The sequence below is a fragment of the Arvicanthis niloticus genome, chromosome 17 (assembly GCF_011762505.2).
Source record: "Arvicanthis niloticus isolate mArvNil1 chromosome 17, mArvNil1.pat.X, whole genome shotgun sequence".
Classification (NCBI taxonomy): Eukaryota; Metazoa; Chordata; class Mammalia; order Rodentia; family Muridae; genus Arvicanthis; species Arvicanthis niloticus.
In genome coordinates, this window is record NC_047674.1 from 31,530,468 (window position 1) to 31,552,652 (window position 22,185).

The following is a 22,185-nucleotide window of genomic DNA, read 5'->3' on the forward strand; positions in this document are numbered from 1 at the left end:
AAAAATGTTTTATCGCTTTAAATTTACTATAGAACGCAGAAACAAAGTAAGAATCACCTTACTAGCAGGCCTGGTGAAGCCGGGGACAAAAGCAGAGGAGAGAGTCTGGCCATTCGGCAACGCCCCTTGCCTGGGTTGGCAAGGCAACTGCTACCAGCCAGCCAATCGGTGGAATACTCACCTGCGGGGGCGGGGACTTACCAGGAGCCAATGGGAGGCCGTGCCGATGGTTTCGCAGGCCAATGGGTTGGGCTACGGGGCGGGCTTTTTGATGAAGGGCCGGCGGTGGGAAAGATGGCGGCGTCTCCGAGACCCTCCTGGTGGCAGCGGTGGCGGCGGCGCGCGTGGGCTTGGGACGGGGCCAGGCTTTTGCTCTTTCTCCTTCTGTTGGGGTCTGGGCCAGGGCCGCTGCATGTCAGGGCAGGTCAAGCGGTGGAGTACTTGAAACGGGAGCACTCGCTGTCGAAGCCCTACCAGGGTGAGGCGCCCGGGGCGAGGTGGTCGTGCAGGGAGGGCTTGGGGACCGAGTCTGGACTGAGCTCAGGGGACATAGCCACCCACGGGAGGGGGCGCTCAGATGATCTCTGCTCCTTTGAAGAGCCACAGGTCTTAAGGACAGGGGTCCGCCCCCCACCCCCGCCCCTTTCCGAGCGCTAGAAGTTTCTAGTAGGTCTAGGTAGGGCTCTCAGTTGTCACCAGTGTCAGACTTGGAGGAAAGGGTGTTTGGAGTTGGACAGAAATATGAGAGAGAAATGAGAAGAGTGAGGAATGGTTAAGGACCATTAGTGATGAGCCGGTGTTGGGATGGAGCAGTGGCTGCTCTAGAAATACAGGGTGAGAAAGAACACGGGTGGAACTCGGTGGGACTGAGAAAGGAGGAAAAAAAAAATCTGTTTGCTGGTTAGAACACCTGCTCCTTCCCAGGCCGCGAGCCCTGATGATGAAAGAGGCTGGGTAGCATTGCTTTCTTCAGGGATTTCTAGGTCTCTAAGCACAGCTTAGCGTCAGAAAATTGACACAGGTGTCTACAAAGAAGAGAAATTAGTGCTGCTATAGCTTAATACAAGTTTGCCCTCCCCTCCCCGCAGAGCTGAGGATAGGGGGTGCAGGAAACAAAATTTCAAACAAACAGCAGAAAGCTATACACTGTACTAATATGGCATGGTTTCACAGTTGTGTGTAGTACTTCCTTAGTGTTGGGCCCTGCTGATACTATGAGTTAGACGGATTTTTCAACCTGGAGATACTTAGTCTAAGTGACTTGGGGCAATCAGCTTCACACTTGATTGATTTTAAAAGAATATGATTAAGCTCACGGGCTTTTGAGGGTCAATCTCTTTTTGTTTTGTTTTGTTTGGTTTTTTGAGACAGGGTTTCTCTGTATAGCCCTGGCTGTCCTGGAACTCACTCTGTAGACCAGGCTGGCCTCGAACTCAGAAATCCACCTGCCTCTGCCTCCCAAGTGCTGGGATTAAAGGCATGCGCCACCACTGCCTGGCAAATCTCTTTTGATATAAATGACAGAGTTCTTGTCCTTTCATGGTGCTAAAGTTCACCCATGCATATAGATTTCAACTATTGTTACTGTGCCCTGTGTAAATGACAGCTCTGAGGTGTGTTGGAATCCTCAGCTGCAGGACTTAGCTGAAGGAAGTTTTGTATGATGGTAGGTACCCGTGGTTCCAGTAATTCAGGAGGCTGAGGTAGAATATTGAGACCCTCATTTCAGAAAGGAAAAAAAAACCCATGTATTCATTAATACCAAAGGAACGATAATGGCTCCAGTGTTTTGTAGGCTCTGGCTTTGTGGCCCAGTTGATGACGAATATGAGCTGATTTTCCCCTCCCCATAGGTGTGGGAACAAGCAGTTCTTCGCTGTGGAACCTGATGGGCAACGCCATGGTGATGACGCAGTACATCCGCCTCACGCCAGATATGCAAAGTAAACAGGGTGCCTTGTGGAACCGGGTGGTAAGAGGCTTCCTGTGTTAGGACCCTCAGAGTCCTAAAAACTCTCAGAGTGACTTTGACATGACTTTGTTGTATTCCCAGTGTTCTGTCTTCTAAAGATATTAAAAGTCTTAAGAAGGCTGGAGAGATGGCTCAGTAGTTAAGAGCACTGTCTGCTCTTCCAGAGAACCTGGATTCAATTCCCAGTACCCACATGGCAGCTCACAACCATCTGTAACTCCAGTTCCAGGGCATTCAGCTCCCTCACACAATATACATGCAGGCAGAACACCAATGCACATAAATTTAAAAATAAATAAATCATTAAAAAGAAATGAAAAGTCTTTAAGTTACAGATAATGGTGAACTTCATAATATAGAAATCGGGTATTTCAGGCTGGAGAGATGGCTCAGAGGTTAAGAGCACTGGCTGTTCTTCCAGAGGTTCTGAGTTCAATTCCCAGCAACCACATGGTGGCTCACAACCATCTGTAATGGGATCCGAAGCCCTCTTCTGGTGTGTCTGAAGAGAGCTACGGTGTACTCATATACATAAAATAAATAAATAATTAAAAAAAAAAAAAAAGAGAAATCGGGTATTTCTCAATTGCCCTATTACAACAAACTAACTCATTTTTTCATTAACTTAGAGCAAATCATTCATTTTCTCCTTAAACTGACATAACACACTTTGGGGTTTAGTAGCTTAAATCTTAATACTTTGTTAAGTAGAAACTTTTGGCTTTTGCTGTTATTATTGTATGTTTGTTTCTTAGCATGTAACCCAGGCTGTCCTTGAACTTGATAATAGCCCAGGCTACCCTTAAACCTATGAGTCTTTGTTAACCTCCCTACTCTGGATGTATATGGTGCTGTACATCTGTAGTTCAAATTACTAAGCGGGGTTAAGGTAGGGGAATCAGTTAAGTCCAGAAATTCAGTCGCAGCCTGGGCAACATAGTGGGACAGCGCTGCTAGATACTTAAGTAAATACTAAAAAGTATTAATAATCCCATTTATCCCAAACGTAATCCTAGTGGCCTTCCCCTGATTCAGTCAAGAGTTTGCTTCTGGTTCCGTATGAAAGTCACTTTAAGGCATTTTAGGTCATTTGTCCTCTGGACCCTCTCTAGCGACCTTGTTTTCTGGAGGTACGATGGCAGGAAGGGGCACCTGGAGCTGCTGTGACTCTGTGTAGGTGTCCGGGATGCTCTTCACTCCCAGGTCCTCCCGAACCGTGCACAGCCAGGTCACCATCAGGGAAGACCTTGGCATCCTTGGTGTTTTCTCCTGGACTCCGGTGAATGAGGGCGCGAAAATCTTATACTTCCGTGGTTTTTCTCATTAGATGATTCTCATGTAGATGCTTCTAGTGGATCTCATAAAAGAGGACTGTTTCTCTTCCCTGTTCATTTGTTTCTATCCAAGAGTTGTAAAGGAGCAGAGGGGTGTAAGCCCTTTACACAGGCCAACCTCGGAACCTAGTCTGTAGTACAGAGCTCAGTGTGGGTCATGATAGATGATGTAATTATCAGTTGACTGATGGGTCTAAGTCTGGCTTGAAGAGCCCTGGGCAGATCTCCACCTGTAATATCTGCTTGACTTACCTGTCTGAGTTGTCAGAATATAGCCAGACAGTGGGCATGAAAAGACTTTGTGTTCCAGTGGGTATGGAAATATATCTTGTTCTTAGACCTGCTCTCGGCTTCACTGGTGGGCTCTTGTGTGTTACTGAATTATACAAGGCTTAATGTAAGAGTCTTTGATACCTATATTCTCAACAGAATGAACCAAGGAACTATTTTAAGATACATAATTTGAGCAAATGGTTCTCAGATTTGGCTGTCCACTGGAGTTGATGTCTGGATTCTACCCTAGGATGCAGATTTAATTAGAATAGGGTACAATTTGGCAATTGGGTTTCCTCTTTTCTCTCTTTTTTTCTTGGGAGCAATTTGGTCATCATATTCCCTTTTCTTTTTTTTTTTTATTTTTTTATTTTTTTTGGTTCTTTTGCAACATGTTTTCTCCGTGTAGCCATGGCTGTCCTAGAACTTGGTCTGTAGAGACCAGGCTAGCCGTGAATTCAGAGATCTGCCTGCCCATGCCCCTGCTTCCCTAGTGCTGAGATTAAACATGTGAGCTGCCACCACTACTGACTTGGCTATTGGGATTTCAAACATGCAGTGAAGTTTCAGAGCCACTCTTTAAAAATCACCGTGACCAAAACTACATAGCGTTGTGATTTCCAAGGCCAAGAATCAGCTGCAGCTACCTGTTGACTTAGCGTAGGCTTCTCTGGTCCTGCCCTTTTTGCAGGGCCATTGTACTACCTGCTGGCTACAGGACAGCTTTCTGCTTGTCCTGAAAGTTAAATGTAACAGTGGAGAGATAACTCAACGTGAAACAGACTAGAGCAGACTGTTGGAGACACAGGGCTCCCTGCTGAGTGGGAAAGCATCCACTCCCCTCTCTCTGTGACTCTGTACTCCTAACACCAGTTCCTTTGGATAATGGCCCAGAAATTAAAGATGAAAAACTGAACATGATGAAGCACCGTGTTGCTCAAGGCCCAGAACAATCCATTTGGAAAGCCTTTGGCAGAACCCAGCCAAGCCCAGCTGAACCCTTCCCTTTCTTCTTCATAGCAGATTTTAACTAAATAAATGCCTCCCCAGACCAAGTACTGTACTCACCCCGGCTTCTCCTGGAAACACTACAACTGTGTCACACACTTAGCTAGCCTCTCCCCACCTCCCTTTTTATAAGGTTTTGGTACACAATTACAAAACTCAGAAGGAGCTAGCATTTGCCTCTGGCACATTTATCCTTCCTAGCCATGGGCAACAAAGGTTTGGGGACTGTAACTTACTCTGTTATCTGTTCTCTTGGGAACTCAGGCTTGCCCCTCAGCTTGGCTGAATTCCAGCTTTAGCTAATTAGAGTTCTTCAATAACATCTGCTAATTATCCCCGGAAACCTCTGCGTGGGACTTAGCTTTTTTTATTTTTATTTTTTTAAGTGAATGAGGTTTTGACCTTTCTTGGAAGTCCCACTTTTTAGAGTCTTTCTGTCAGAAGAATAATCTTAAGTTGCAAACACGTATTAAGTCAATCTTCTTTATCCAGTTGTGCTTCTTGGTAGATGAAGATCATGGCAAATGCATGTGCCTTTTCCAGCTTTAGTGTACTCTCCTGTTTCTGCCGGAAGATGTGAAGATAATCGGGTGGCTTGTCCCTCTCAGACAGGGTCCCTTAAACAGTTGAATGGCTCGGTCTGTTTAGTTTTTTAACAGAAGTACTTTCTAAGTCTTAGATTTCAAAGCTGCTTTCCAAGTCTGTAGACAGCTTCTCAGGGCTTCATGGGTTTCTGGTTTCATGCTCCTGTCTTACCCTCTGTCTTCCTCATGTTAGCCGTGTTTCCTGAAAGACTGGGAACTGCAGGTGCACTTCAAGATCCACGGCCAAGGGAAGAAGAATCTGCATGGAGACGGCTTGGCAATCTGGTACACAAAGGACCGAATGCAGCCAGGTATTAGGGACCCTGGGTTGCTCCCACATGGGTGTAGCAGGCTTGTTTATTCCTGTGCCCTCTTTCTGAGATGGGCCCTTCCTCCTAGTTTTTCCTCTCCCTTGATGTCTATGAATGAATATTAACCTATTGTAGAATGGGGTCTGAGTCCTAAGCAGTCTGAACTTGGCTCTTCCTCCGATGAGTCCCTGCTTGTTGGTTCCTCCTGTGTCTTCCTGTGACCGCCTGGCCACTGGCTGGCTGAATGTACTGTCTCCTGAACACTGGAGGCTGGTGTGCTAGTTTCTTCTGGACATATACACACTTATAATCAAGCACGAGCCAAGAGAGAATTCTCTGTTGTCCTTGCTGCTGTTGGAGCCAGTGCTCCAAGTGGATGGCAGGCTGAACCTGATTTGACCTGGTCTCTTGCAACAAGAAGTAGAACCTGGGAATTCAGTTCTCTCTTGGGGGCAGAATCATCAGCAAGTGTTTGTGAAGCAGAATTCTGTAGGTAGGGGAGCCTTAGCAACCAGTTTGGAATAGGGTGTTACTATAGTACAAACAAGGTTACAGTGGCCTTCCCTCCTTTCTTGCCTCTAGCAGCAAACTTCTACAGCTGTTCACGGGCCCAGATGTAGGTCACTTTGCTGGGTGCTTTCATGTGTGTGTGCTCATCTTAGGAGATGCCTGGAGCCATTTGAATATCACCCTGTCCTCTGCCATGTAAGATCTCTCCCTTTGTCCACTCTTGCCTGTATATCATTGTTCATCATCTGTTCTCTCTCTCTAGGGCCTGTGTTTGGAAACATGGACAAATTTGTGGGGCTGGGAGTGTTTGTAGACACCTATCCCAATGAGGAGAAGCAGCACGAGGTAATGACAAGTGTCAGAGCTTAGGGCAGCTGTACTGATCACAGCCCTTCCCCTGGAGCAGTGCACAGGAGGGAACGGCACAGACAGGGAGGGCCCATTGTTGAACTTCAAAGTATAATGTCCTTGGCAGTTTTTCTTTTCTTTAGTTTCTTTTTCTTTTTTTCTTTTTCTTTTTTTCTGGAGAGAACTGCCTGTGATCCAGCAGTCCTTGAGGAATAGCTGTTAGTCACACTGGGTCCTTTCCTATAGTGCCAGCAGGGTCCTCATTCATTTCTGTAACGTAGCTAGCTGCTGGAATTGAGCACACTTGGCTGGTGGTTTCTTGGCTTCTAGATTGAGGCCCGAGCAAGGGGAAAGATGGGTGCTCCAAATTCTAAGTCTCACTGTGGACTCTCTCCTGCCTCTTGCCCTCCATTTCCTGCATCTTTATCTTCTCCGGCAGTAGTTCCTATCACTCACAAGAAAGAGTTAAGTAAAGAGAAGTTGATGAAGCTGCTGTACTTATTTATAATAATATAAGGTCTCACCATGTAGCCCAAGCTGGCCTGGAGTTACCTGAGACCTTCATCCTCAGCCTTCTGAGTCCTGGGATTGCAAATGGGGCCACCATACCTGACTCAGATCTAAGCATCCTGATGGAACCCAGTGTCTAGACAGTGCAGAGACATTAACTACCTCTGAGGGTTCTTCAGTACTTCCTTATCCTGGCACAGGACTGTATCCTCTTCTCTGGTGGCACTGCCATGAGATAGTAGAAAACTGCTGACAAGCTGTTCCTGGGTACCCTTCAGAAGGCAGGATTGGGGTGGGGATAGAGATCACTTACTTCCCACAAAGATTTATCAGAAATACATGTAAAACCTGACAGTGACTACTGTGTGTACTACACTCAGGTGTAATGGTCAGAATCTCCCAAGGTCACTTTAGAGGAGCTGGAAAATGAGACCTGGGTTAGGTGAGTAACCTTCTGTTGTGGGTCAGTTAGTACTGGTTTCATTTCCTCTGGGCTCCCTGTTGTTCCAGGCCCATTGAACCTTTGCTAGATGCTGGGGCAAGACCAGCATTGTCTCTATGCTCTGTAGAGTGGAGATTGCTGGAGACTCTGGGGCCCTTTGAGAGGACACAGTAGATTTATCTATCCTAATGGAGCAGCAGTAGTGGTGGCTGCAGAGCCTTCCTCCAGGACAAGGCATTTACATTGAGGTCTGCAGGATAAGGAGCCAGTGGTCTATGAAGAGGGAAAGCATGTACTAAGGCATTCTGGGAGGGGACAGGGAGGATTAGGAAGTACAGAGCTTCAGATAGAGGCTAGAAAGAAAGAGAACACACTCGTTGTGTTCCTCGTTGCATGAACTGCACTTTTCCTGTTCGTTCTCATCCCTCTTAGGTCCACTGAGACTATGTGCCCGAGTGGTTGTTAGTTGGAATGTTAGATCATTCACAGCGTGACTCCTCTTTCCCAGTGAATGAACAGAGGAGAAGCTGTATTGTTCTCACAACTGTCCATAATTCTACTTATGCAGTTTCCATGCCCTCTTCTGACATCTGTTGGCATGCATGTGGTACACAGACATGCATGCAAGAAAAACATGCAGACACCTAAAATAAATTTCTCTTTTTCTTTTTTTGGTTTTTCAAGACAAGGGTTTCTATGTGTAGCCCTGGCTGTCCTAGAACTCGCTTTGTAGACTAGAGATCTTCCAACTCAGAGATCTGCCTGCCTTTGCCTCTCTAGCACTGAGATTAAAGGCTTGCGCCAAAGTACACTGTCAGGAGTAGGGCTGGTTTTATAGCTCAGAAGAGTATTTGCCTCATGTGCTCATGGCCCTGGATTCAGGCCCCAACACTGAGAGCATACCAAGAAAGTGGACTCACCTGAGGATGGAGGAAAATATATGCAAATCACACTAGAGAACCATTGCTAGAATACATAAAGGACTGTCATACAAAGAACTACTACAACTCAATAAAATAATAGGCAAATGAGTAGATTTTATCTGAAGATGATGAATGGATGGCCAGTAAACATGAACTGATGCTCTATGTCATTAACTTAGAGAAACACAGATGAGACCACAGTGAGATCCTCACAGCCACCAGAATGCGAGTGCAGAGGTACGGGTGTCATTTGGAACCCACACATACTTGTGGGATGTAAAATGATCCAGTTGGGAATCAGGCTAAAGGTAGAGATTTCTCTAATCCGGCGAGTCCCCTAGTGTGTGTACAGCCAAGAGAAAAGTATCTCAGAAAGGCTTGTGCACAGACGGTCGTGGCAGCCAAAAACGTTAATGCACCTCAAGTGTCCATCAGCCGAAATAGTCAGTGATAAAATTTAAGTGTTACTATGGGTCACAAGAGTCTTGCTCACTGTGTGAGCTTGTTCCTATGAAATATGGTCAGATCTACAGAGACAAGGTAGAGAGGGGTTGTCCAGAGCTGGGGCTCTCAAGTAGGGACAAGGAGGGGGACTGCCAGTGGTCACAGTTATGGAGTAGTTAAAAATGTTCTGATGTTATGATAATCATCACCTCAGTTAGCACATACCTGAACCCACTAGGGGTGGGTCATGTGGTATATAGACAGTGTCTCCGAATTGCTGTTGACTTAGGTGTGGTTGAAAGATGAGTCTGTAGCCTTTTGGCTCTAGGAGCCCATCCACTGAAGATCATATTTCTCCTGTGAACCCAGATGTTGGTGAACACTTCGGGGAACTTGGTAGCACCCTTGGAGCACAGATGTCTTTGATCTGTTGGAACCAGAGTCTAGTGGCAAGAGACTTCCTGGAATGATGACACAGAAAAGCAAAGCTGTTGGCAGGCTTTGCTGTCTTTTTGTCTGTGACATGTTTGAGCCTCATGCGTGGGAGGGAGAAGCAGCCAGGAACGAGAGGAGCAGCTCCTCAGTCTGCCTTGCTAAGGCTAGCCTGGACGGCGTGGTCCAGGCATTCCCCATATGTATTGGTTCTCCTCCTTTTAACTGGAAGAAATGATCACTGATGTCTTAAAAACACATTTCAAGCTGAGGAAATAGTGATAGAACTCATGCCCAGAAAGGGGAGAGCTCAGTCCCTAGCACACCCACACACATACTAACACCACAGACCTGCAACACACGTGTGCACACCTTGTGTTCCCTTAGTCCTTCTCTTGATAGACTAATCTCACTTGCTCTTTTAATTTTTGGCCCATGGAATCTTTTCCCTCTCTCTCTCCTCTCCTCCTCTCTTTCTTTTTTGAGACAGGGTTCCTCCGTGCAGCCCTGGCTGTCCTGGAATTTGCTCTGTAGACCAGGCTGGTCTCTAATTTAGAGATCTGCCTCCTGAGGTGTGTGGTGTGTGCTACCACCATCTAGGGAAATCTTTTTCAAAGTAACTCTGACTGTTTAACCTTTCTTGTTATAACCCTTAGATATGACTCCTTTTTTTGTTGTTTCTTAGATAATGATGGTGCTCAAGTGTGTGAGCATCGTCTGGGGACCTGGAAAGACCCCTTTTCCCATAACCTCTGAGGGGCCGAGAGCTGAGGTCAGAGTCACCTAGTAAGAGTCTGGTGCTGATAGAGTCATGGGTCTCAGCTTTGATTATTGCCTGCTCTGAGGAGCATGGGTTCTGCTCAGGTACTCGGTCCTTTCTGTTCCTGCATGAAGGGCTAGCGGAAGAGTGTTGTGGGGCCAGCAGTGTCTGGTGTGGAAAGAGACAGGGTGTAGCTAGAGGTGGCCTCAAGCACTGTGTTCCCTATCTGAGGGCTTAAGTCGCAGCTCGGGAGAAGGCTGCCTCCTAGCAGCACCTAGTAGAGGAGTCATTTGTTCTGTTACTATGGAAAATCCAGAGTGGGGAAAACGACAAAGGCATCTTTTTACACATAAAAATGTCGCATCATATAGCCGCTGTCTAAAGACATAATTATGAAACTGGGAGCATGAGAGTATGAATGTCAGATTCAGATAAATCATTATTTTGATAAAAGTTTCAGATTTATAAATTGGTAATCTGTTAGAGAGTTCTAGAATATATTCTACTCATATTACTCAGGCTGGTATCAAACTTCTGGTCCTAGGTACTGTTCCTGTCTCAGCCTCTTGAGTAGCTGGGATTATAGTCATGTACCACTTTGCCCCAGCCTGTGTCCTTCGTGTGCCCAGGCATGCCCCACTTGCTCACACGTGAGCATTTTCTTCTCAACTAGCTAAGAGTAATTGTTGAACTTCGCCTCCTTAACTCTAAATACTTGTGTGTTTTTCCTAAAAAAGTAAGGACTATTCCCAGCATAGTAGTCAAAACAGAGGAGTTAACAATGGTGAGCTCACTGCTGCTAGTCTTCAGGCATCACTTGGGTGTCCTTAATCCTCCTCTGTGTTCTTTTAGCAGAAGAAAACCCAAGGCCCGTGGACATTCATTCAGTTGTTAGAGAACATCCTCCCCTCCTCTTCCTCTTCCTCCTCCTCCTCCTCCTCTTCCTCCTCCTCCTCTTCCCCTCCCCTCCCCTCTCCTCCCCTCTCCTCCCCTCCCCTCCCTCCCTCCCCCTCCCCCCTCTCTCATATGTATGGGGTAAAGTGCTTACAGGGACTTAAAACTTGCTAGAGTTGGTCTCTCCTACCCTGTGGGTCCCAGGGCTCAAACTCTGGTCATCAGGCTTGGCAACAATCCCCTTTCCCCACTGAGCCATCCTGCTCCCCTCTCTTAGTCTTTAATCTGAAACCACTCTGCGGTATTTCTTTGTGCTTTAGAGTTCTTTTTCTTTTTTTCTTTTCTTTTCTTCTTCTTCTTCTTTTTTTTTTTTTTTTTTTTTGGTTTTTCGAGACAGGATTTCTCTGTGTAGCCCTGGCTGTCCTGGAACTCACTCTGTAGACCAGGCTGGCCTCGAACTCAGAAATCCACCTGCCTCTGCCTCCCAAGTGCTGGGATTAAAGGCGTGCGCCACCACTGCCCGGCAGTGCTTTAGAGTTCTTAAGCATGCCGCTTATATACATGGCTTTGCCATTAAAAAAAGTGTGCTTTAAACTTTGGTTTTTAAAAATACACAGGGTCTACCTTTGTATCTTGGTCTGTAATTGTAGCAGTCCTGGGATCACAGGTATCCACCACACTTGCTGAGACTTCCTTTAAGAAGATGGGGGATAGACTAGTATTACACTGTGATTGAGTCAGGGCTCTGGAGCCAAACCACTTGGTTTCAGACATTAAGTACATTCCTGGATGCCAGTGTTCTCTCCCACAAGATTTCTTGCCTGTGAAGTGAGGACAGTGTGACTCACAGGTGGCTCAACTGTTAAAGGTGCCTGTCACCAAGTGAATTTGATTTCCAGAACCCAAAAGGTGAAAGAATCAGTTTCCTCAAGCTGTCCTCTGACCTCTCCCCGATAAATAGATATATGAAGAGATTTAGCAAGGAAGATGGTGGTGCTGGCTCACAGGCCCGAGAGCACTGAAAGCATGTCCCCTGAAATGTCGCTGTTACTCACCCCTAGGTGGGTTCCTCAGGAACGTTTGCCAGCCAGCTTGTCGGCTGTGCAGCCCCCTCTTGTCTTCTTTCCCCACCCCTTTCTTCACATCTTAGAGCGTGAGGAGCACAGCTCAGCAGTTTGGAGCAGGCTTGGGTTGGGAAGCACTGCCCCAGAAGAGTGGCTCCCTTGTACTAGTTGGTGAACTCGGAGAGCTGGTACAAGAGGTTTTCCCATCCAAGATTCTGAACAGAGAAGTGACTTTTCCCATGTACTAAGTGTATTCAAGTGCGTTTTATTTTAGGAAGTTAAATAGTTCTTCACCTTTTGGTGTTATGGTATTATAGATGACCTTTTTGTTGCATTTTAATAAATGTAAAATGCATATTTTTAAAAAGAGGAAGAGACAGCCTATTCATTCCCAAATGTTTGTAGACATTTTTCTGGTCTATGTCAGCCAAGAAATTACTCCCCTGAATCATGCATTGAACAATATCTGATGTAAAGATTTATTAATGCAGCTATTAATTGACTGGATTTTTGTTGATGTCCTCCTGAATGCCAGGCACTGTGCAAAGTGGTCCACCCATCTCATCTTCTCATAGTTAACCCTGTGAACTCTACACATCATTCCTACGTATCCAATAAGGATATGAGGTAGAGCTCACACAGCACAAAAGCATGCAGCTGTAGGACGATGAGGACCCAGCCCTGGCTTCCAGAGGCCCTCTGTGCTCTTTTCTATTAGGCATCAACCCTATGTGCTTTGGACCTGTAGAATTTTAGAATCTACAACTCCAAAAGTTCATGAGTCTCTTTTTGGGGGGGATGGTGGGAGAGACAGGGTGTCAAGTAGCGAATGCTAGCCTGCAGTTTACTGTGTAACCAGGGATGACTGGATTAGAGGCATATGCAGTCATGCTCAGTTTTATGTGGCGCCTTGTGCATGCCAGGCAAGCATCCTACTATCTAAGCTACACTCTAGCTCCCGAACCCCCATACATCTCTTTTAAGGACAAGTGAAAGAAGTTGATTTAGTAAGAAAAGTGAGGAAACTCCTGAGAGTGAGAGGGCTCCGAAGACTGGGAGGGGCCCAAAGAGTGGGTGGGGTTCTAAGAGTGGGAGGGGTCCCAGGAGTGGGAGGGGGTCTCAAGAGTGGGAGGGGTCCAGGGAAGAATCCTGAGTATCTTGTTAATGAGTGGGTCGTTTTAGAAACTATGAGTGGCTCCCATGGTACAAGGTTTGGAAACTTTTCCTGTGCGTTAGACAGCATTCACTTGGACAGTAGGTGGGAATTCCTTATTTTGGGGACTCTGAATTGGGAATGAAATGCTCACCTTGCCACAGTGTGAGCTGCTGAAGCTACAGATGGTAGTGTTGGGGCCATGGGCTCAGTGTCACTTAGTGCTGTGTTTAACTATGATGGCATATTGCGGTCTTCCTGGGACTGGGGATGTAGCTCAGTTAGAGTATTTCCGTAGCCCGCAGGATACCCTAGGTTTGATACCTAGCATGTCGTGGGCCTGGCTGTAGCAGCACACTCTATTCCCAGCACTGGGGAAGGTTGCAGGTAGAGAACTCAGTCATCCTGGGATAAGTAGAATCTGATGACAACCAGGGCTACATAAATGTCTCAGAAAAACAAAACTAAGAGTGAACCCCTGAGCCCCATTCTAGACTGCTGTGAAGTTCCTTGACTGAAGGACCCTCATGTGTCCACAGATGAAAGGCACCTCTGGGGTAACTTGGGCCCAGCTTCCTGCCTGACTTTTGCTGGGTGATTAGATGTCACATCAGCCTTAGGAAGGGTTGGGGACCCTTGCCCAAGGATTGCTGTCTTAGGCATTCTAAAATTCTAAGTTAATTTTGTGATTGGAAGTGATAAATAAAGTGAATCTTGGGGTCATCAGAGCACCCTAGGGCATTTTTTAAATCTCTTCCTTTCCTTAATTGTTCACTGAAGTTATAAGCTTTCTCAGAATCCATTTCTGAGAATTACTTAATAACACACCAGCAATTACCTTGTTCTAAATGGCAGTTGCATAAGAGTAACTTTATGGTGGCTTAATTATCCACTAATAGACTAGGTGGCCCTCAGGTCCCGTAGCACATGCTTTATGCTGGTGCTTCACAACATCTGGGAAGCTTCTCTGGGGACTCCCCCACCTCCGTACCCTGGTCCGAGAGGCTGACATGCTCTGCCTTGCCTCACACGGACGAGCCTCTCTTTCTTACATCAGACCATGTGCTGGACTCCTTCTGACCACCTGGGCCCTGCCCAGAGCACAGTTCTCCCACTGTCTGCCTCCTTTTTTCACCAGAGCAGTTATCACTGGCAGAATATTTCCCAGTGGACCCCAGCATTTCACACAATACTGACTTTTAGCATAGTTGGCTTTACTAAGAAGGAGAGGAATGCATGCTTTGGGGCCCCCTCTCCCCCTTTTATGAACTGGGCTGAGCTAAGCATGTGAGGCTTCCTCTCAGTACTGGTCATTGGGAGCGGTGGAGATTTGCTGGGGCAAAGCTGAAGTGCCTCAAGCTCAATGACGTCCTAGTCCTAATCTCGTGCTGCCGTGCTCCCACAGAGCTTCACCCTGCCCCCATGCTGTAGGTCGGAGTGACAACAGTTATTTGGGATGTATGACCATGAGGCTCAGTTAGAGGGCAAATGACCCCTTTGGATTAGAGTTAATTTTATGGTCTCGTACAGTAGGTATTTGTCTTCTGGGCAAGAGCTGTATCCTGAGGTCTGAGTAGTACAAGACATCTCAAACTTGGAAGAGTTCACTTTTCTTTGTTTTTGTTTGCTCTCCTCTTTCCCCTGTGCTGTAGACACACAGTGGTCTGGGAGACTTAACCCAGCTGTGTTTGGGCAGTGCAACATGGTTTGTTTCACAAAGCTGCTGAAAGCCCCAAGCCCCTCCATGGGTTAGAGAGGCCTTTGTAGTAGGCTCCTTTGAGAGTCTGGTGACAGCCAGACAGCCTCACTGCAGTGAGGCACCTGGCAGGTACTTTGCATATACTGTGAGAGCTTCAGGAGCTTGCTGGGTGCCCTTTGTGGACCCTAAAATTCTGTTTGAGGATTTTGGTTGCTAACTCATCCACCACAGCAGGGTCATAGCTCTCTCAAGGCTGTCCTTCTGACTTGGTTTCCTGTGTTCTGTGTCCTGTCTTGTTTTTGTAATAACCTGCTGAACCCACTCAGGCCCAGAAGAAGCGCTATTCTCCAGGAGTCCAGGTACTCAGCTCTTGACTCATCTAGCTCATCCCTTGTTTTCATGATCCATCTGACATTTCTTGCCGCTTAGAGTCCATGTGGCTGTTGTCTCAGGAGTTCCAAGTCTTTGGTCTTGACTGCATTTCCACCTTGCATGTTGACTGTTCTGGAACAGTGTGGAGCTTGTCCAAGGAGCGCATGCCTCGTCTTCCCTTCCCCCTTCATCACTCTGCCCCTCTGCATTGACTTGCACTAGATCATTCTGGAATGGTTAGCTCACCAGTTTTGAGGAGGAATTTGCTTGTACAGTTCTGTTGGAGAGAAAGCATCTCTTAAGTAGTGGGAACCCAAGTAGGTAACATGAACATTTTTAAGTTTTCCTACATGTGGGACATTGTCCTCTCACTATTGGTATCCTTGCGGGAGGTTACATGTGCATGAGCTGGACGTGGTGACTGAGAACAGTGGTTGTGGCTAGAGAAGCCCCCAGAGCCTGTCCCAGTAGTGCTTTCTGGATTTATTTAGCATCAAGTACTGGCAGGATTTTAGGGTTAGAAAGGAGCTATCCAGACTGGAAAGGTTCCCTGACCACTCAAACAGGTATTTTGAGACTGCCTGCTGTATACCCAACACTTCACTTGGCAAAGGGATAGGGCTGAAGTGGAAACCTGGAGATGACCTTCCTTTTCAAGAAGCAGCTGGGAAGAAAGGTATCTATCCATGAGGAGGAGACTCTTGGTATATAGTACCAAACAGTGATTGCTGGGAGGAGTAGAGTGAACCCCAGCGTCTTGCAGGGCCACTTCAGGTCTACCCTGGGTCTGGAGAATTACTAACATCAAGTGTGGAGTCCCTGCTCCCTGAGTCCATGTCTCCATGCATGATCATCTGTATGTGGGTCCGGCTGGGGTGGGCTGCTTAGGATGAGGCAGGGGGTTCAGTTCCTCTCACTGTACTACAGGCATTACTGAGAGTCTTCCTTCCTGTCTGCTTTTCCCTCTCTGTGTTCCAGCGGGTATTCCCCTACATCTCAGCCATGGTGAACAACGGCTCCCTCAGCTATGATCATGAGCGGGACGGGCGGCCCACAGAGCTGGGGGGCTGTACAGCCATTGTCCGCAATATCCGCTATGACACCTTCCTCGTGATTCGCTATGTCAAGAGGCATCTGACGGTGAGTGCTGTCTTGGAGCAGCTGGTGATATGCACTGCCTCTGCTCCTGGGGCCTGACCCTGACATCTCTCTGCTTTATTCCAGATAATGATGGATATTGATGGCAAACATGAGTGGAGGGACTGCATAGAGATGCCCGGGGTCAGGCTCCCCCGGGGCTATTACTTCGGCACTTCCTCCATCACTGGGGATCTCTCTGGTACTGCACTGCTCTTTCTCCCTGTGCCTTAGTTGATCCCTTTTGTCAGAACCCCAGGCTTGGTGAGGCCCCTCAGAGGACAGCTAGATAGGGAGTTGTAGGAGCCACTTAGATGGTTTAAGAATGCTGCACATTCTTGTCTTGGTCTGTGAAAGCTCCAATCCAGGTTCCTTTGGGACAGTTGTATCCAGGAGCTACCTCAAGCAGTGTGTGTGTGTGTGTGTGTGTGTGTGTGCCTCCTCTGGGCAACTCTTCCAGCCAGTGCCTCGCACCCTGCACTTACTGCTGTGGCCAGTTTCCCTTCTTACAGCTGCTCCTTGGCTCCATCCTTCCCTCCTAACCAACCCCAATCCCTTTCCCTCTTTGTTCAGACATTTATATGAAGCATGCATACAAGTTTGCTAGCCATCTTCCTCCTCCCGAGCTGCACTTGGTACTGTTAATGTCTACTGTGCCATCCACATGCTGTGGAGACCCTTGTCCTGGCTCTGTTCTGACCAGCAGCGTCTGCCTCCTGTGCACAGTGCACTAGTCCGCCTCTCTTTGACTAGTCTGAATTCATCTCACCAGCACTGGAGCTCCTATCTTCCTTGGTTGTCAGGCCAAAACCATACCTAGTTTTGGCCTGAGCAACCAATTTTTTAAAATATCTATAAACTTCTAACCTATAGAAGTATAGTTTTGCTGGGCAGTGGTGGCACATGCCTTTAATCCCAGCACTTGGGAGGCAGAGGCAGGCGGATTTCTGAGTCTGAGGCCAGCCTGGTCTACAGAGTGAGTTCCAGGACAGACAGGACTATACAGAGAAACCTTGTCTCAAAAAACAAAACAAAAACAAAACAAAAGAAACAACAACAACAAAAAGAAGTATAATTTTGTTGTTGTCATTAATGTTGGCTTTTTGTTTGTTGTTTTATTTGGATTTGAGTTGTTTTAATTTTAGTCTTGCTTTGTACCAATGCCCTGACCTAGTGATGTAGCTTCAACCTCATGTGTGCTGGAATTACAGCTGTGCACCACCACACCCAGCATGTTGTTGTTTTGTTTTGTTGTTGTTTTGTTTTGTTTTAATTCAAGGACTTGTTGAGAAAGTTCAGCTAGCTCTCATCTATTCCAGGCTCTGATGTCCACACACTGTAGAATATTGCCTAGGGTTAGTTATGAAAGAAGGAAGGACAGAAAGGCAAGAGGAAGGAAAAGGCGGAGGCCAAAGCAGCTGGGTCTCTGAGTTCGAGGCCAGCATGCTCTACACAATGAGTTCAGGACAGCTAGGGCTATATAGACCTGCCTAAAGGAAGGAAGAAAAGAAAGACGAGCCAGCTACCTAACGGTTCCAGGCCAGTCTGAGCTACAGGGTGACATTCTGTCTCAAAAAGGCAATGAAAGAAAGAAAGGAAAGGTCAGTTTTCTGCATAGCTTCTTTGATGGTTTTTTCTTTGTTTTACTTTGTTTTGTGATAGGGTCTATGTAGCCCAGGCTGGCCTTGAACCTCAGGTTCCTTCTGACTCAGCCTCCCATGTGCTGAGATTACATGCATGATTCTATGCCTGGCCTGCCCTGGCTTTTTATCCTGTCCTGTAGTTTAAACTTAGTTCCAACAGCACAAACATTTTCTAGATGAAGGTGAAGACTGTAGCAGACCAAGGTGCTGTGGATATGCCCTGATAACAAAAATAATCCAAAATCCAGGCCTCTGGAAACAACCAGCCTGGAAGGGAGTAAGTCAATCCCCGCTGAAGGGAGCAGAGCTTTGTCAAGTTAGCTGATACTATATCTGTGGCAAGAAACATTACAAGCTTAGAAGTCAGAAAGGCCTGAAGGCCATTTACTCTCAGTACTCAGGAGATAGCTGTGGTGGATCTCTGTGAGTTCTAGAACAAGGGCTACATAAAAAGACCCCATCTCAAACAAACAAAATTTTAAAAAGCCCAAACCCAACTTAACAAGAACAAAAACTTTAAAAGAGAGAAGCTGGGTACAAGGCTCTCACCTATAATTCCAGCATCAATAAGATTGAGACAAGAAAGTCAGGTTTGAGGCCAGCAGCCTGTGCTACCTAATAAAAACCTGTCTCATAAAACCAACCAAACAAGGAGAGATGTAGGTCTGGGTATGGTACCCAGCACATGTAATCCCAGTACTCGGAAGGCTTCAAGGCCAGGCTGTGCTGCGTTGCAGAACCATGTGTTACATGCTTGTACTGACACATGTAGGGAAAGAGAACTCGTGATCTCCTTTCTAGTAGCATTAGGAAGATCAGTGTCAGAAGTCCAGGGAGCAACAAAGAAATAGAGTTGGGAAGCACATCATCTTCAGTGCATGTATTCTTGGCCTGACTCACCGAGACCCATTAAACAGATGCTGGGAGACTACTCCTCTCTGTCTGTGTGCATGCATGTGTATGCATGTGCGCGTGTGTGCTCATGCTCCACCATGAGGAAACTGCAGTGTGCTGTGTCTCCTCTCACTACTGAAAGGTCTCAATGTATAATAGGGGTTTAATTATCTTTCAGTAGTTTTATTTGCGTGTGTGCATGCGTGTGTGTGTTGTATGTACATGTGTATGCAGGTGCCTGCATAGGCCAGATGATGATGTCAGACCCCCTGGAGCTTGAGCTCCAGATGTTTCTGAGTCATGTGGTCTATGCTGGGATCTGAACTCTGGCCCTTACCAAATGCTCTTAACCACAGAGCCATCTATCTCCCTAGCCCTAATTAGTTTCAATATTATCTATAATTTTTTTTATTATATAAGTAATGCATAGTTACCAGTAAAATACATAGAATATATCCAATTCCGTTTTCTTTTAGATGAGAAAAGTATGAAGCTTTAACTTTTTTTTTTTTTTTTAAAGATTTATTTAGTTTATGAGTACACCGTAGCTGTCTTCAGACAACACCAGAAGAGGGCATCAGATCCCATTACAGATGGTTGTGAGCCGCCATGTGGTGGCTGGGAATTGAACTCAGGACCTCTAGAAGAGCAGTCAGTGCTCTTATCCTCTGAGACATCTCTCCAATCCAAGCTTTAACTTTTAAAAAAAAGTTTGGGTTTTGCTGCTGCTGCTGCTTTTGAGATTACTGCATCTCCCTGGCTGGCCTGAGCCTCCTGTGTGTCCAAGATAGCCTTGAATTTGCACCAGTCCTGTCTCTGCCTCTCAAGGGCTAGAATTACAGGCATGCACCACCACAGTTGGCTTTTTTCTTCAATTAAGTGCTGGTACTGCAGGCATTCACTGTCACAGGGTGTCATGTGACACTTTCCTCAGCTCACACTCACTGGCTCTTGTACCCTGTCTTCTTGCTCCTCCCACAGATCTTCCTTTCCCATTGCCCTCCCTTTGCATTTGTCTTGTGTATTTGATCTACATTCTGCATATGAGAGAAAGCATGCTGTATTTGTGTCCCCATTACCATGCTTGGTCCCACCTCCTTTCTCCTGTTAGTTTCCATGCTTCCTTCCTGTCACTGCTGTCAGTGAATAGAGAGGCTTGTATCTGAGGCTTGAAGCAAGATATGAACTCCAGAAGCCCTTGTTGAGGGCAATGGAGTAATTCTTCGTTCTCCCTTCTTTAGATAACCATGATGTCATTTCCCTGAAGTTGTTTGAGCTGACTGGAGTGAGGACCCCAGAAGAAGAAAAACTACATAGAGATGTCTTCCTGCCCTCAGTGGACAATCTGAAGCTGCCAGAGAGTGAGTATGGGATTTTGGGAAATGGCCCTTGCTAGGGAGGAGGCTGCAGTGTTCGTGGAGACTGGGGTGACTGGCACCCAGCTGTCAGGTCCTTCTGTGCTCCTGTGAGTCACAAGGAATGCCTGCACCGCCTCCCCATCTGTTCTGTTACAGGCAAAGCAGCAGCAGGTGAGCGGCTGCTTCATTTTTGAATTGAACCACCTGGAAAGTGGGGGAGGGTGTCAGAAACTGGGGACTGGACAACCTGTTGACTCATTGTAGTGTGAGCTCCATATTCCTTACTGTTGTTTTTTTTACTTCCTCAGTGACAGTCCCTCCAACGCCCCTGAGTGGCCTGGCTCTCTTCCTTATCGTCTTTTTCTCCTTGGTGTTTTCCGTATTTGCCATCGTTATTGGGATCATACTCTACAACAAATGGCAGGACCAGAGCCGGAAACGCTTCTACTGAGCGCTCTGCCGTGAGTCCCTCTACGGTGTTTACCATAAGGCGTGGATCTGAGCATACAGCCTGGCGAGTCGGCCTGTTGTTCAGGGACTGTGTTCTGCCACTGGAGCTTTGAATGCAGGAACCCTGCATCCTCACGGTCATCCATGGGGACATCTCACTGGCCCAGGATAACATCGAAGGGCCGAGCAGCTGTGGTGTGCCTTTCCCTGGAGAGTCCTTCCACTTAGGAGGAATATTAAGCATCTGTTGTGACGCCTAAATTACAGAATTGGGCGGATAGCTCAAGCATGGACCAGATGCAGCAGGCCTTCCACTGCATTTTAAAATTCCCAAATAGAAAACCAGAGCTGGAGCCCCGCTTGCTAGTCTCTGCTGTTGCCCATGCCCTTTCTACTTCAGCAGCTCCTTGGCAAGCTGGATGGAGACGTCTCCCTCACACGCACCCCTGTCTCCTCCACTCACTGTCCTCTTTACATGCATCCTTAGCTAGGAAAGTTCGCTGCTCCCATTAGGTGGCCCGGGAGCTCCCTGCAGTTACTCATTGCTTCAGCCTCTCCTCTCTGCTGGGTGGGTCTTGTTTCTGACTGTTGCTGTGTCTTCAGCTTTCCTCCTCAGAGCCCTTCAGGCCTTTGGATGGTTTGGCTAAAAGTTGTTACAAATCAAGAGAAGCTTGGAGTCACAAGTGAGGTCCAGGTGTGCCTCAGAGCAGTGTTGGCTGCGTCTGACCATGTAGACTGTTTCTGGACCTGCTGGAGCCTTAGTTGCATGTTTTGTGTTTGTCCTGATTCTTGGGATCCTGCTTTGAATGTTGGAAGTGAAAAGCAGCTTTCTTCTTATTCCCTGGACTTAGACATGCCCCTCGAGATATCTGGCCTCTGACTGAGAAGAAGCAGTTGGTGATCTCATGTTACAAATCTCTGAGCGGAAAGCCCTTCATCCTCTGTGCCTGGAAAAGTTCTGGTCATCGAGCAGCAGCACAGCTTGAGTGCCCTTGTGTGTCACCTATTACACTGCCTTACTCTACAAGTGTCACATGCTGCTCACCCATCCACCCTGTGGTTAAATTGGTTACAGGCTAGTCTCCCTGGGGGGCCTGACACAGTTCTCTGTAGCCCAAGGAAAAGTCTTCATAAAGTAGCTGATGGAACCAATCATGAGTTCTGGCTCAGTGGCCTTCTTGTAGGGTGTGCTTGGTTCGGGGACTCCAGCCTTTTTCCTGAGCCTCAGGTGTGTCCACTCTTACCCTGTCCTTCCTGGATGGTTGGGAAAACCCTCACCCAATCCATCTGTAGACTAGGAGGAAGGGTCACCCTGGCTGCAGGTGAGAGTTCATCTCCTCAGCCCCCTGTCTTTCCTATGTAGACATTAAAGACATTAAAGCCCCATGTCTTTAATTAAGCAGGATAGTCTGTGTTACCCTTATGCAGGAAAAAAAATACGGGGTACAGAAAGCCTAACACCTTCCCCCACTAACAGAATAGCTTAGGGGGGGGGGGGCAGGGAACAAATTGGGATATAGAGGTTGGCCCTAGGACCAGGAGTGCTGAAAAGTAATGGTAGTTTTATCTGTTTTGAGCTCAAAGGGAGCATGAGTGGATCCTGTGGTAGAGGATCTAAGAGGCCTGTTGAGATGACGTTCATAGCCATAGACTGAAGGATTTGCTCACAG

At 46.9% G+C, this 22,185-nt stretch overlaps 1 protein-coding gene across 2 annotated transcripts; it reads left to right on the forward strand.

The window, feature by feature from the left end:
- Positions 1-260: 260 nt before the first annotated feature.
- Lman2l (lectin, mannose binding 2 like) lies at positions 261-21,667 on the forward strand. 2 transcript variants are annotated; one of them, XM_034521395.2, is made up of 9 exons: positions 261-478; positions 1,854-1,972; positions 5,365-5,482; positions 6,255-6,337; positions 14,988-15,020; positions 16,012-16,173; positions 16,258-16,372; positions 19,949-20,068; positions 20,374-21,667. In XM_034521395.2, the coding sequence occupies exons 1-9, from the start codon at positions 295-297 to the stop codon at positions 20,514-20,516; spliced, it is 1,077 nt and encodes a 358-aa protein (XP_034377286.1). In that variant the 5' UTR covers positions 261-294; the 3' UTR covers positions 20,517-21,667. The 2 variants fall into 2 exon arrangements, with proteins under 2 accessions (XP_034377286.1, XP_034377287.1); XM_034521396.2 differs by lacking the exon at positions 14,988-15,020 and having other exon boundaries at positions 262-478.
- The last annotated feature ends 518 nt before the right edge of the window (positions 21,668-22,185 follow it).

Excerpts from the sequence above, each read along its gene's own strand:
- Lman2l (XM_034521395.2), top strand. The coding sequence starts at position 295 with ATGGCGGCGTCTCCGAGACCCTCCTGGTGGCAGCGGTGGCGGCGGCGC. Across the intron at positions 5,483-6,254 it reads AAAGGACCGAATGCAGCCAG|GGCCTGTGTTTGGAAACATG; the intron begins GTATTAGGGACC and ends CTCTCTCTCTAG. Across the intron at positions 15,021-16,011 it reads GCTATTCTCCAGGAGTCCAG|CGGGTATTCCCCTACATCTC; the intron begins GTACTCAGCTCT and ends TCTGTGTTCCAG.